Below are 14,738 nucleotides of genomic sequence, written 5' to 3'. Positions count from 1 at the left end.
CTCTGCAGGTACCAGCGACCGGCTCTGCAACCGCACCGGCTGACTCGGAGTGTGCCCCCGCTGCTCATGCAGCCCTGCGGTCACATCCCAGACACCCCTGCCACATCCCGTTCAGTGCTCTGCTGGAGGTCCCTCTCTAGGCCAGCAGCTCCCCAGGCCTGTAGCTCCAGCCTCGGCCTGTGTCCTGGGCTGCGGGCCACCAACCCAGCAGTAACGCTCAACCCTGGCACCTCTGCTCCGACAGCCTACCATCACCTCCAACCGCACTCATTCATCTTTGCAGCCTCTCCCCACGAGGCTGCGGCCCCTCCATATTCCACTTTTCACCGAATCCCTCCCCCTCCCCCACGGACAGCCCCCTACAAACTGTGGGAGCCCCGCCCCTCCTCCATTAGCACCACTGGCCCCTCTTGTCGGGCCCAGCTGTCTTCCACCCTCTCACCTCACCTCTGGCCATCTGGCCAGTGCCCTGAGGCCAAGTCCCCCAAGGACGAGGAAGAAGGCAGAGGGCAGGGGCCAGGTGAGAACACATGGGCACCTCCTCTCCTCCCCAGTTCTTCCGGGAAGACTCCCTCTGGCCACTAAAAACCAGGCTCCAGCACATGCGTGCACTGGCGGCATTAGGCCACAAGCCCCAGAATTCTCAGACTTCTCGTTCAGGCCACGTGCTCCCAGCTCGGAGCACTCCACTGGGCTCCAGGGTCAGCTGGCTCAGTAATGCAACATGGCACAGACAGCTGGCTGTGACAAAATCACGTGCCCACCCCACCCGACAGGACATCTCTAACGTGGGCGTCCCACTCCCTGCCCCGCCCCGTCTCCCAGAGGGTGCACAGCACAAGGTATGCGCTGAGTGAAGTGCGTGTTACGCACACGATGTATTCCTTACTGAAATTAATTTCTTCTAGAATATAAATGGTATGATTAAATTAATGTATACGAGTAGGAAAAACAGAATATCTATGTAAATCTAAACAAACTCTCAGGCCTTCGAAGGTCTTTCCTCTCTAAATGTAACTGTGCTTCCTGGAAAGAGCTCTTGAAATGATCTGTGCAGAGCTATGGGTGTCCACCAGAAATGGAGATGATCCAGGTAAAAAGGTAAATGTTTGTGTTTTCTCAAAAGCAGCCCTGGCAGGTGCGGCTCAGCAGACTGAGTGCCAGCCTGCAAATGAAAGGGTCACCAGTTCGGTTCCCAGTCAGATCTCATGCTTGGGTTTCCGGCCAGGTCCCCAGTGTGGGGGGTCGGAAAGGCAGACACACACTGATGTTTTTCTCCATCTGTTTCTCCTTCCCTTTCCTCTGTCTGGAAATAAATAAATACAATCTTAAAAAAAAAAAACTAGGATGAAAAACTAGTGAACATAATAATAAGACCATGCTTTTAAATGTAAAATAATTTACTGATAGTTGATTTAGAGTTCAGTTGCCACTGTTACCTTATTTTCGTGTACTTAATTATTTTGATGAAGAAACCTCAATAGTAAAGAAGTTTTACTTCTCTTCTAAAAAAAAGAATAGATCAATCATTCTAAGACTTAAGACAAAGGAAGGCAGGGAGCAGGCAACTTCTCGAACGCGAAGTGCTGCAGACACATCCCAGCTCCCCCCGTTTTGGTCCGCGTGGTTTTGTGCTTCCTGCTTGTGGAGTTTAAGTCACAACCATCGCATCTGTCTATGTCTGTTTATACTTCTCCATACCCTGACCTCCGGCTTTGACAACCACAAACTTGCTCTCTATGGTCTCTCCTTTTTTGTTTGTTTTGTTTTCTTTAGATTCCACATATAAGTGATATCATCCAGTGTGTATTTGCCTTTCGCTGTCTCATTTCACTGAGCACGGTACCTCTCGGGTCCGTGTGTGCTGCTGTACAAGGCTGGATTCCACTCTTTATTGACAAATACCACTGCACTCTCCAGATGCACCGCAGCTCCTTCACACGCTCACCTACCGACGGGACAGCCAGCACTGATGGGACAGCTAGCTGGCTTCTACATCTTGGCTGAATACTAGCAATGCAATGATCGTTCATTACGGGTGCATACATCTTTCTGAATCAGTGATTTTGTTTTCTTTGAATAAACACCCAAGAGTAGAATTGCATCTGACAACTCTATTTTTAATTTTCTGAGGAATCTCCATACTATTTTCCATAGTAGCTGCACTAATTTGCAATCCTACCAACAGTGTGTGAGGGTTCCTTTTTCTCCACAACCTCACCAACGTTTGTTATTTTTGACTTATTAATGAGTCATTCTGACAGGCATCAGGCAGTAACTTGTGGTTTTAATTTGCATTTCCCTAGTGCCTACTGATGTTGAGCATCTTTTTATTTGTCTGGTGGCCATCTGTGTGTCCTCTTTAGAGAAATATCTATTCAGATCTGCTGCCCATTTTTAATTGGATATTTTTGGGGGTTTTGGGAGTTATGTTGTATGAGTTCCTTATATATATTGGATATTAGACCCTTATCAGATGTATTATTTGTGAATATCTTGCCAAATTTAGTAGGTTATCCTTTCATTTTGTTGATGGTTTTCATGCAAAATCTTTTAGTTTGAAGTAGTTCCATTTGTTTATTTTTGCTTTTGTTGCCCTTGCTTAAGGAGACAGATCCAAACAGACACTGCCAAGAGCAATGCCAATGTCAAAGAATTTACTGCCTGTGTCTTTTTCTAGCAGCATTATGGTTTCTGGTCTTACATTAAGTCTTTAATCCATTTTGGGTTTATTTTTGTACATGGTGTTAAGTGGTCCAACTTCATTTTTCTGGCATGTGTCTGTATAGTTTTCCTAATACCACATATTGAAGAGACTGTCTTTGCCCTACTGCATAGCTTTGCCTCCTTCTCGTGCATTAATTGATCATATATGGATTTATATCTGGGCTTTCAGTTCTATTCCATCGATCTGTATGTCAGGGAGCATGAGTGATGCCTCCCACTCTGTTCTTACGTAAGATTTCTTTAGCCAGTTGGCACCTGTTGTGGTTCCATATAAATTTCAATGTTAGTTGTTCTAATTCTGAGAAGAATGTCATTGGTATCTTAACAGGGATTGCATTTAACACGTATACTGCATTAGGAAGTAAAGATATTTTAACAATATTAATTCTTCCAATCAAAGAGCAAGGTATATCCTTTAATTCATTTGTATCGTCTTCAATTTCTTCACTGTCTCATAATTTTCACATTACAGGTCTTTCTCACTTCTTTGGTTAAATTTTTTCTCTAAGCACTGAATGCTTTTTGAGGAAGTTGTAAACAGGGTTGTTGTCTTAATTCTCTTTCTGGTTGTCCATTATCAGACTACAACAGGTTTCTGTATATTGATTCTAAAACCTGCACCATTACTGAAATCATTTACTAGTTCTGAAACGGTGTTTGGTAGAGTCTTTAGGGTTTTCTTCACGTACTGTCATGTCATCTACAAACAATAAGAGCTCTTCCTTCCCAACACGGATGCCACTTCTTTCTTTTTCTTGTCTGACTGCTGTGGCCAGGATCTCCAACACTGTGTTGAACAGAAGTGGTGAGAGTGGGTGTCCTTTTCTTGTTCCTGACCTCAGAGACTAAGCTTTCAGATTTTCACCACTGAGCATATGAGAGGGGGGTTTCTCACAAATAACCTTAATTTGTTGAGATATAGTGCATCTAGATCCACTTTGTTGAGATTTTTTTTTTTTAATCATAAAAGAACGCTGGATTCTGTCAAATGCTATTTCTGGAGGTACTGAGATCATCATAAGGTTCTACCTTTATTTTGTTACTATGGTGTCTCACACAGATTTACAGATGCACCATCCATGCATCCCTGGAATGAATTCCACTAGGTCACAGTATGCAATCTTTTTATTGTATCGTTAAATCTGATTTGCTAATATTTAGTTGAGAATTTTTGTATCTATGTTCATCAATGCTATTGGCCTATACATTTTTTTTTCAATTTCTTTGTCTGGTTTTGGTATCGGGGTAATCCAGGCTTTGTAGAATGGGTTTAGATGTGTTCCTTCCTCTTCAATATTTTGAAAGTTTAAGAAGGATAGGCGTTAATTCTTTGAATGTTTGGCAGAATTCACCTGTGAAGTTATCTGGTACTGGACTTCAATTTGTTGGGAGTTTTCAATTATTGCTTCAATTTTATTGCTAGTAATCAGTCTGTTTAGAATTTCTATTTCCTCCTTTTTGGTTTTTCATATGCTTCTAGAAATTCATCCATTTCTTCTAGATAGTCACATTTGTTGGCACATAATTGTTAGTAGTATTCTTCGATGATTCTTTGTAGTTCTGTGCTATCAGCTATAACTTTTCCTTCATTTATAATTTTATTTATTTAGTCACTCTTTTTTCTCAATGAGTTTGGCTAAAGTTCTGTCATTATGTTTATCTAGTCAAAGACCAAGTTCTTAGTTTTATTGATCTCCTCCATTGTTTTTTAAATTTCTATTTCATTTATTTCCACTTTGATCTTCACTATTTCCTTCCGTTTATTTGGGGGTTTGTTTATCCTACTCTTTCTAGTTCCTTTAGGTACAGGGTTAGACTGCTTATCTGGGATCATCCTTGTTTTTTGAGGTCCACCTATGAATTTCCCTCACAGAACTATTCTTGTTTGTTCCATAAGTTTTGAAAAGTTGTGTCTTCATTTTAATTTGTTTCAAGAGAGTTTCTGAGTTCCTGTTTGGTCTATTGGTTGTTTAGTGGCATGTTATTTAGCCTCCATGTATTTTTTGTTTTGCCAGTTTTCTTCCTGTTATTGATTTCTAGTTTCATGCCGTTGTGGCTGGAAAACACGTTAATATGATTTCAATATTCTTGGATTTATTGAGCTTCTTTTGTGTCCCAATATGTAATCTACACTAGACAACATTCCACATGTATGTGAAAAAATGTACTTGGAAGTTTTTGAATGAAATATTCTAAAAAAGTCTATTAAGTCAACGTGATCTGATATGACACTTAAGACCATTATTTCCTTATTAATTTTCTCTCTGATCTACCCCCATTAATGTGAGTAGGTACTGAAATCCCCTACTATTATTTTATTACTGTGGAATTCTCCCTTTATGTCCATTAATGATTGCTTCAGAAGTCACACCCGTTTCAAGCTAAGCAGAGAAGCAAAGAAAACTACAAAATATGCACAAAAACACGTGAGCACAAAAGCACATGAATCATGCAATGTTCTCTAAATAGGAAATGCTATTGTATCAAAATCTAGGCGACCGTTATGATTTATTCCACAAGTGAATAGTTAAGCTTATTCTCATCACCAACTTCCACTAACACACACAGACAACCCAGAGCTTAACAGCACATGCCATCAGAACAGTGAATCTCATGGAAGGTCAACGAGAGGCATGGAGTGCGATCAGCATTACCCGTCTGGAGAGGACCAGGCTCTCCAGGCAGTGAAGAACGTTGGTGAGAGTGCTGTGAAGGGAAGCGGCCCTGTGTGTCACATGTCTGGTAAACAGGAACTGTTCCCACACAGGTCTGAGTGTCAGGACCTGAAGATCAAGGACATGCAGAGGTCACTGGCTCATTTATCCTCTTGGCACCACACGTGCCGGCGCCCAGCAATGTAAGAAACAACCCTGGTCGTCAGCGCAGCCTGCCTGGGACTGAAGTGAAGACAGGGAGCAGAGCGGAGAGGAGGAAAGGAAGAAGAACATCCCTAACAGCATTTTGTGAGAACTAGCTAGAGCGAGCCTAGCTGAAACCAGGCACCTACCTGCACCTTTCACTTATGAGACTCCATACACTCGCATATCTGCTTAAGTCAGTACGAGGGGGGTTCCTATCGCCCACAAACTCGAGTCCTGAGTCACGTGCAGAAGTCTGTAACCTTGCTGACCACCCCAGCCCACACTCCACCCACCACACCGGCTACTTCACAGGACACTGGAGTGCCGGGACAGCGGGCTTTGGAGGCCGTGCTGGATGCCCTCCACCACCACTTACCAACGAAATGATCTTGTGCAAGACATGGAATGTGTGTGAGCCGCAATCGGAGCCCTAGGCATGGGGCTATTATCTAATTTATGGGCTGATTTGAGAGTTAAATTAGATTATTTTTTTACGTAGCAGTCAGAGGTTGGCACTTAGTATCCAATAAATGGTAGCCGAACTCCTGCCTTCTGTCCCGACAGGGCGCCGAGATAAGACGCAACACATCTACTGCGATCGCTGACACGAATCGGGTACTGGGTGAACACTCGTGCTCTCTGAGATGGGAAGAATTGGGGACTGACAATCACGTCACCGCACACAGCCACCGTTTTCCTCATCCTGGAAAGTATTGGGACAGAGACAGACTGACGCCAGCGCTCTGTCACCCCCGCTCCTCAGGACCACGGAGAAGTGCCGTGTACAGGAGGAGGCCAGGCACAGGCAGACGCGCAGCCTGGCTGTTTTGGGCACTCAGCCATGTGAGGCCTCGACACGTGTGTAAGGCTGTCGGAGCCCACCCACCCCCGCGGACACCCCGGCAGAGCCGCTCGGCGGCAACGGCACTCACGGTGTTGGGGACGTAGGGCAAGCCGTAGAGCCGCTCCTGGGCCTCCTGCAGAAGGGCGGTGGTGGAGCTGCTGAGCGGGTGCCGCCCGTGGTATATCTGGTCCAGCGTGGCGTAGAAGACCTGGGGGAAGGCAGAGACACGGGGGGAGGCCTGTGCGGGGCGGGCTCAACCGGACGGGCTCCACCGGAGGGGGCCCGGTGGTCCGGAGCCGTGATTTTACATTGCGGCTGAAAACATCCATGGACACAGACAGATGTGTGTGGCTTCAGAGGTGTTTTCTGTTCAACATTTGAGACTGTCTGTGATGAAAAGGAAAGCTCTCATCTTTCAGGATTAAAGATACTAAAGAATTTTAAATCTTATCTGTAAGGTGCTCTTTAAATATAATAAAGTAGCAAGTTAAATTTGTGACTACAAAACTGAAATTTTGTCTGTCTCTCAACAGGCAACAAATACGGCTGGAAATGTAAAAAATAAATAAATGAAGTTGCCGCTGTGAGCCCAGACCCTAACAAACCCTGTTTGGTTTGTTCCTGGAACCTTGCACAGTTCACACGAGAGAGATGACGTGGCCAGAGTCCTGGCTTTGCGAGGAGATGCGGAAGAAGGCAGAGAGGTGGAGGAGGGTGGAGGAAGAACAGCACTGCGTTGGGGAGACAGACGTCACAGAACATCCTGGTGCAGCTGCCGGGGGGTCTGCAGCTAGGGCCACACCAGCCCCACACCGGGTACCAGGGGCTCAAGGCAGCAGCTGCTGCGCAGGGGAGGCTCGGGCCTGAGAGGTGACCGGGAGGGAGGGACAGCTCACTTCTGAGTAGAGAACACCGGCCGTGGACACGTACCAGGAGAAGAAGCCATTAGCAGAAGTTTAAACGGGAAATCTGCTGCTCACCACATGTTTCGGACTGAAAGGCACAGGCTCCGCCCCTGCCCTGTCCCCAGTTTGGGAGGAATAACGGTTGTCAATGCTGCTGTTGACTTCCGTTTACATTTACACTGCTGAAATACTATTATTATTCATTATTAAATATTTTACATTTCTTGCTTCAAAATTTTTCTTCCTATTTTCCTCTAAAACCTAGGTGCATCTTACAGTGCAAAAAATATGAGTACATAGCTCTGAAAACTAAATTTTGCATAAAATCTAGAGGAAAGATAAAGTGTTTTTTGAGTTGGCTATTAGCACTATTTGGAGTTCACCTGAAATAAGAGAGTAGAAAATGCTTTCTTTTAAAGGAAAAATCCTGATACACAATTCTGGTTTCAATATGTATCTTTCTGACTCAAAAATGGAATCTGCAGAGAATGTGCAGCTGTTGACTTGAAAGAAGTGAGGATTAGTTTGGATAAAAGAAAAAATTTAAATGACTTCTAGCTTCTGGCCTCATCTAGATATAGAATTATGGCTCTAAATTATAAAGTCAAGTTTAAACCTTCCCTAGAAAAATACAGACCTTTCCTAAATATAGATATTGCTCTACTCTAACTTGTAATCCAAACATATAACTAAATATAGCTCTTTCACTTCTATATTCTATAATGAATAACAATGCATAAAGCAATCAGAGGAGCCAAAATTACTCATACTTGTCTTGTCTGTACTATAACAGAATAAATTATTATGAATTAAAACTCTTAAACTCCAACCTCAACTGGAGTGGGTATTCTTTTCCCACAATCTATAAACAAATAAAAATTCAAGAGTTTCCTCCTTTTGATTATGCTTTTCTCACACACAAAAAGGCACAAGTATGTTAGACTTCTATTTCTAAATTATGAAAACAGAGCAAAATAAAATCTATGCATGTATTCCATGCTCACTTGCTGATAAAACAATCCTAAAGCAATGAGCCTCTTTGCTCAGCCAGGGGTCGACTGTGCCTGGGACCCAGACCCTTGGAGCCACAGAAAAAGAAGAGCCTATTTGTAAGAGTAAAACAATGCACTGCAAAAAGAAAAAAAAAAAAACGCTCCCAAATGCTGAAACACTGCTTATACCCCTTAGAAATCTGGAACAATTCATTTCCGTCCCACCCTTGCTGGTCTCCGTACAAGGGGACTGTGGTGTGTTGTGAAGGCTGGGCCGCAGGACTCCCAGGGCAGGTGATGAGAGTCTCTCCCTCACACCCCCACTCTCTCAGGGGGTTAATCTTTTTTGGAGCAGGAGGAGGGAAAGGTTGGTTTTTCAGTTTAAAAGTGTATGATTGAAACAACTGATCAAAATAAAAGGCTTTCAAATGAAGACGTCTACTAAAATGATCAGCAAATCAAAAGACTTTTCCCAAGTAATGCTAACTTTTTCAAACGATTCAGAAATCCACTTTTAATTACATTGATGTAAACAGGTGGTAAATAATGTACACCAAACGTAAAGCACGATTTTGTCTGCAGTAGGAACTCTTTCCATGGAAATATATTTTAAGGCACAACGAAACCAGAGCTCCCTCCCTCACTACTTTCCAGGGACTGAGTTCCACAATCTATAGCGCAGTTAAGGAGGGCTCCTCCTCTGAACAGGTGACTGGGTCCCTGTGAAGTGACGATTCTGAGATGCCTGAGATGAAAGACGAGTGTGTCGGCTACGGAACTCTCAGGGTCTGAGGGCAGTGAGACGGCCACAGCCAGCTCAGGCACCACGCACGACTGGAGGCCAGGTGGCAGGCAGCCCTGACACCATGTGCTCCAGGCCTCTAGTCTCTCTCTAGAAACCTAGAAAATTGGGTTTGGGTATCGTCGAAAACTAACAGTCATTACTCTGGAAACCTCACATGTAAAAACACCCAATTCCAAATTTTAAAGATACAAAATGAATAATATATAGTTTCGTCGCTGAAATGTACGATTTAGTAAAGATGATGTCACTTTTCCAAGCTTTGATTTTCCAGCCTGCATACAGAAAATAACCCAATTTCACATCTACTGCGTAAAGACAGTGTGAGGATTAAATGAGTCAATTTTGGTCAAGTTCTTTGAACTCAGATGAAAGATGCTTTAAAAGCATAATTATTATAATAAATGTGTAGCTTTGGCAGGAACTGAAAGTTATATGCGTGGTTTGAAAAGGCCCGGAAAGCCTCCGAACAGAGGCATCTGCGTACCTGAAGCTGCATGTCAGCTGCGGCGCACACCTTTTTAGACTCACACAGGCGGGACACCATGTTCTGGGGCATGGCCTGCAAAGACAGAAAAATACGTACGCCAGTGAGCTGCTTAGTAAATAAGTCACTGCACCACACTACTCATGAGACGGGAAAGTTAAGGACAACATCAAGTGAAAAAAGAACAGAATTTCATTGTGGTTTAAAAATAACCCTGAAACATTTTTGTCGACAAGATAACAAAGGATGAGGACCTCGGCACTCTCAGGAGCTCAAGAGAAGCTGGGATATTGTCCGTCTTTTTCCCAGTGTTGGCTTGGCAGCTGCACCCTCTCCAGCTCTCCGCATCCCCGACGTTCAGCCTCATCCCTAATACCGTGCGTCCGGCTTTTAGCTTCCAAAGGGAACACGAGCAGGAAAGCCCTGTCAAAGGCGGGCTGCTCCCTGCGGCCGGGAATCAGACATCATTCTCGGTCACTACAAGGAAAGCTGCACGGCAGTAGTGTGCGTGATGCGGCAGTGTGTTTGACCGCCACCAGGCTGACGCCTGTGGGTACCAGTGGGTTTTGATCAAAGGACAGTTCACTCGACAAACATTCACCGACTGCCAATTATGTGACAGGCACAGCTGATGTATCAATGAGCAAAACAGATGAAAAAAGTCCCAGTTTCCAAGGAACTTATATTCTAGGAGACCTTCTTACTTTCTTGAAATTACCACTGAGAAGGAAAAACAAGACACTTTTCATACTGTACCTCCTCCAGGCCCCAGCAGTAAAGGACGAAGATCGTGCCCCCCACCCTTTGCACCGACCAAAAGCTCCCACTGTGCCAGTTACACTGTGGCCCCGTGGGCAAGCTGCATTTGGGGTAAGCTCATTTGTGAGTGTTTCTGTCTCTTATGCCTAATTTGTTGATTAGGCCATCGACAAATAGTGAATGAGGGTCTGATGAGCATCAAAATCATATTCACATATTCCAAAGGAAATTAAATAATAAGATACACAAGTGGTATATCTCAATATGGGCAAAAAGCACCAACCAATTACTCATCCATTCATTCAACAAACTCCTAGTAGAAAGCACCTTTCTAGGTACCACGGGAAAAAGAAGGACAAACGCCACCTCCTCCCCTGGAAAGGGGTACAGCTCTGACGCCTGCCTCACGTGGAGAAGTGGCTGCGGAACCCCAGGTTGCAGAACCCTCAAAACTCATGCTGCTGCTGAGAGGTCCCGCCACTTGACAGTGAACGTGACTCTCTGCAAATTTAGTTCCAATGATACTCAAGTTTCTCCCCCAAAGGGATCAGGAATGGCAGTGACAACTTCAGTTGACAGTAGCATCAGATGCCTGTATTTAATATGCAATGAGCCTACAATTAAGAGATGAGGATGCTAGGGGACGGGGATATCCAACGTGAGGTCGAAATGGAAATTAAGCACACGGGTCTTACGGCCTCATTCCATGGACACGTCGGGGCCGTAACTCCGGCTCCAGCCAGAGAGGAAACAACGGGTCTCATTCGAACTGCCGTGCGCACCCCAGACCCTCTGTACTCGCGCCTGAGTGTCTTCTATCAAAATGCCTGCAGTCCGCTGTGTCTCCCTAGAAGCCTGCAGGGCCTTGCGGTTGGAAGCGGCCCCGCTTTGGTGGTCGGACGCTGGCTGACTCCCGAGGCCTGAGGGGCGGCCCTGCCCGTGGGGCAGCAGAGCCATGAAAGCGGGCCGGGTTGGCCGGCGAGGCCCGGCTGCCTCATCTTCGCCCAGCATCCCAGCGTGTACGCGGCAGCCTCCCGAGCCATGGCGATCCTTCTTGGTCTTGCTGACCAGGGAGGAGAAAGGGGTGTGTGTCAAAAGTCACACTCCAAGGGGAAATGGCCCAAACACCACACAGGGTACAGAGAAGCAGGGGTGGCGTTTACGAGACGACGACAAGCATGTGGAAGGCCCTGATGAACCGCCCCTGCTACGACGGTGGGGTCCCACGCCCACGGCTCACCTGGCTACAAAATGCAGAGAGGCGTGCGGGCCCCTCCTGCCCCCACGAGTAGGAAACGGTGGGGCTGTTGTCTCTACCCTTGAAACATAAGATGCCAATAATGAACTCTGGTGACCTACTCTGACATAATTTATTTTAATAAACCAATCTAAATTTTCCACTATTACTCTGTTCTTATATGAAAACAAACACACTTGCGTTCATTTCTGAGGAGTTAATGCCTGGCTTTGTATGACTCTGACAATGCGGCCTTTGGAACGACAAAGGCCGCGCTCCCTGTAACCACCGAGACCCCACTTCAGTCTCAGAGCGGCCGCAGGCCCCCCGCCCCCCTCCACGGTTCTGCTAGGCGTGGAGGAGCAGTTCCCACTTCTAGAATCAGATACTCATTCACCCTGTACCCACTGATGCACCCGACTGTTTAAATTTGCATTTCTGGAGCCCAGCCAGACTCGGCCAGGTGTCGGAGGTCAGGCAGCCGGCGTCTCCTACCGGCACGCACTCGCCTGCGTGGGCAGGCAGGCCTCTCGGCACCGCGTTTTCCAGGTCGTAAGGAGGGTTAAGAACAGCGCCGTGAAGTGGTACGACGCGCCAGTGCAGCAACAGCTACTCAACCAACCCACGAAAAGCAGGAACTAACGGGAAGAAATTCACGTCCTTGTGCCTGACACGCCCGTCTCTGGAAACACTTTCACGACGGTGACCCCCACGGGGGCGGGCCTGACAGGCGCAGGTTGGGCTGTGCTGTGATTAATAACGGCGCCCCCTTCCTTCTTAAAAGTGCTGTGGCTCGGGCAGCAGATCCCACCACGGCCCCGGTCATGGCTAACCTGCACGAAGGCGTCCTCTGAGCCCAAGCTGCTGGGGGGCCCAAGCCCACACACACTCCCCCCCCCGGGGGAGGAGGCTGTTCACTGCATTCTTGGGTAAATGCACGCTGCCACACTGCTGACGGTGCACAGGACCGAAAAATTAAAATAACAGCTTTGCTATTATATTAAGAAAGCACAACATTTTGGGAATATTTTAGAAATACCTTCAAAAGTGCAAATGCTTTAGCAAACTTGGCATGACTTAGGTTCTCTGAATGTTGCCCCCTGAACTTACCTTAGCATCATATAAGCTCCATACATTTGTCAGATATTTTCCATCACTTCACAATATCACCAGTCTAATCTAAATAAAGTTTTGTTAAAATTTTTGGCAGCAAACTCTGACAGAGCCAAGTCACTGCGATAAAATATCTTGTTTTATTTATGGCCACTTAGAGAACGTATTAATTACGGCAGAAGCTGCATAAATATTCAAGGTTAAGGCAGTCTCGGGTACAAACCCTTGTTATGACAGTGTTTCAACCCTTCCCGAAGCGGAGGCCTCCTATCGCTGATACCCCCTCAAACACGTCAGATCTAACGAGAGAAATGGGGGAGACACCGTCACCCCCTTCGGCGGCGGAGAGCCCCGCCCAGCGCCGCCCAGGCTCGCAGTCCGCAGCTGCCCAAGCGCCGGCCCTCTGCACACGTCTGTAGTGGGAGGACCACTGCACCAGCATGTCCGGGCTGATCTGTTTTGCTGGTGACCAGTAACCCAGTTGGCATGTAATCAATACAGTGAAAACGCTGTCTAGACCCAAAGAGACAAACTCCCATGTCTAAACCCATAGGAATTAATACTACTTTTCACTTATCTGACTTTCAGTGTTGTTTTCTAACAAACTAAGATGACATGAAATGAAAGAACCCCTAGAGATACTTCCATATTATCACAAATTCCCCAATGGCTCTAAGAAGCAGAGTATTTTGAGTTTTACAGGGTTTGACACTGAACATTTTAATGTGTGAAAGAGGTTCAGGTTCCATTTTTTTCTTGAAAAATTCCAAAAATACCATGTTCACAGTTTGTACACGTTATTAAATTTGACCTACTAAAAATTTTGAGGTAAGTATGAAGGTGTTAATTTTTAATTTCTGAAACTTTAACTTTATCGAAAAGGGCAGAGGCGTCTCAGCCAAGCCCGGTGACTGATCCGGCCACCTGAGTGTGCGGCTGCGGCCAAGGTTGGGCCTGCCTCTGCCTCCTAGTTCAAAGCTCTTGTCTAGACTTAATTGAGAAGCATTAAAACGGAAAATTAGAAAAGTTTCAAAACAAGTTAAACCTGCCAAAACTAATCTAGTTCTCGTCACACTGCAATTTTTACCTTCAACCCTCACTCACGTCTCCTGGAAGAGAATGATGGGAAGATTTATTACAAGTCTCCACGTCTCCTTGGAAATAGATCTTAAGCGACTGTAGCCTTGGGCTGACTTCCACACACGGAGGCAACAGACAAAATCTTATAATGATGCAGCACAGGACGGTTCTAAAATGAAAGTGCTAGAATTTTTCTAAAAATACCACCGACAAATGGGTCTGTTCCTCTGTGAGACATGCTGTATGAGAAGAATAGCCATTTCCTACCACGTCAAGGAATTTTTAAGTAGCAAAGACTGAAAAAACAAAACATCCACAATGTTATAATATTGATTGTAGCAAGTCTGACAGACCTTTAAGGAAATTCTGATGTGAAACTAAAGGTCTCCTTATCCATCGCAAAAAAAAAAATTAACAGGCAACCCTGTGTTATTACTGTGTAGACTTTGGTATATTACTTAACCCGTCTAACTCAGTTTCTGTTAAGTATGGATAACTATGTACCTACTTCATACATCACTAGACACAACTACATAAAATAAAACGTACAAAACCGTGCTGATTTCTATCATCTATCACGTAACCGACATCCGGGCAACTGGAGCAACATCTTAGAAGCGACTCATGGACAGAATGACACAGGAAATGCAGGCTGTCTCAAAAACACCGTGACTATGTTTGGTGGCCACACAGTCAAGGCCGCAGAATTACTTCCGAAAAATACGCTTTGAGACAGAGCCCTGTGCAACCTAAGACGATACGATGTGCACCAGAAGATCCAAGTGCCCCGAGTGTTTACACGTGTGAGCGTTTTCACAGCCCACAGGGCAGAACGGGGGGGGGGGGGGGCGGATTTCCCGGTGGCAAACACACAGCTGACTCTAGGACAGCAGGGGGCTGGGGCCCCGACCCCAGGCAAAGCCCATGTACA

General features: G+C 45.6%; 1 protein-coding gene across 1 annotated transcript in view; it reads right to left on the bottom strand.

Annotated features, from left to right (window-relative positions):
* Window positions 1-14,738, bottom strand: part of MIPEP (mitochondrial intermediate peptidase) — a 94,098-nt gene that overhangs the window by 30,504 nt on the left and 48,856 nt on the right. Inside the window, exons 15-16 of the mRNA XM_037057632.1 lie at window positions 9,619-9,693; window positions 6,521-6,640 (exon numbers count right to left, since the gene is read on the bottom strand). Of these exons, the coding sequence (XP_036913527.1) occupies window positions 6,521-6,640; window positions 9,619-9,693 (195 nt within the window). The remainder of the gene's footprint in view (window positions 1-6,520; window positions 6,641-9,618; window positions 9,694-14,738) is intronic.

Source organism: Sturnira hondurensis, unplaced genomic scaffold, assembly GCF_014824575.4.
Source record: "Sturnira hondurensis isolate 20B ecotype Veracruz unplaced genomic scaffold, ASM1482457v3 Scaffold0009719, whole genome shotgun sequence".
Taxonomy (NCBI): domain Eukaryota; kingdom Metazoa; phylum Chordata; class Mammalia; order Chiroptera; family Phyllostomidae; genus Sturnira; species Sturnira hondurensis.
Note: the sequence above shows the minus strand (reverse complement) of the source record. Positions and strands in the feature narration are given on the sequence as shown.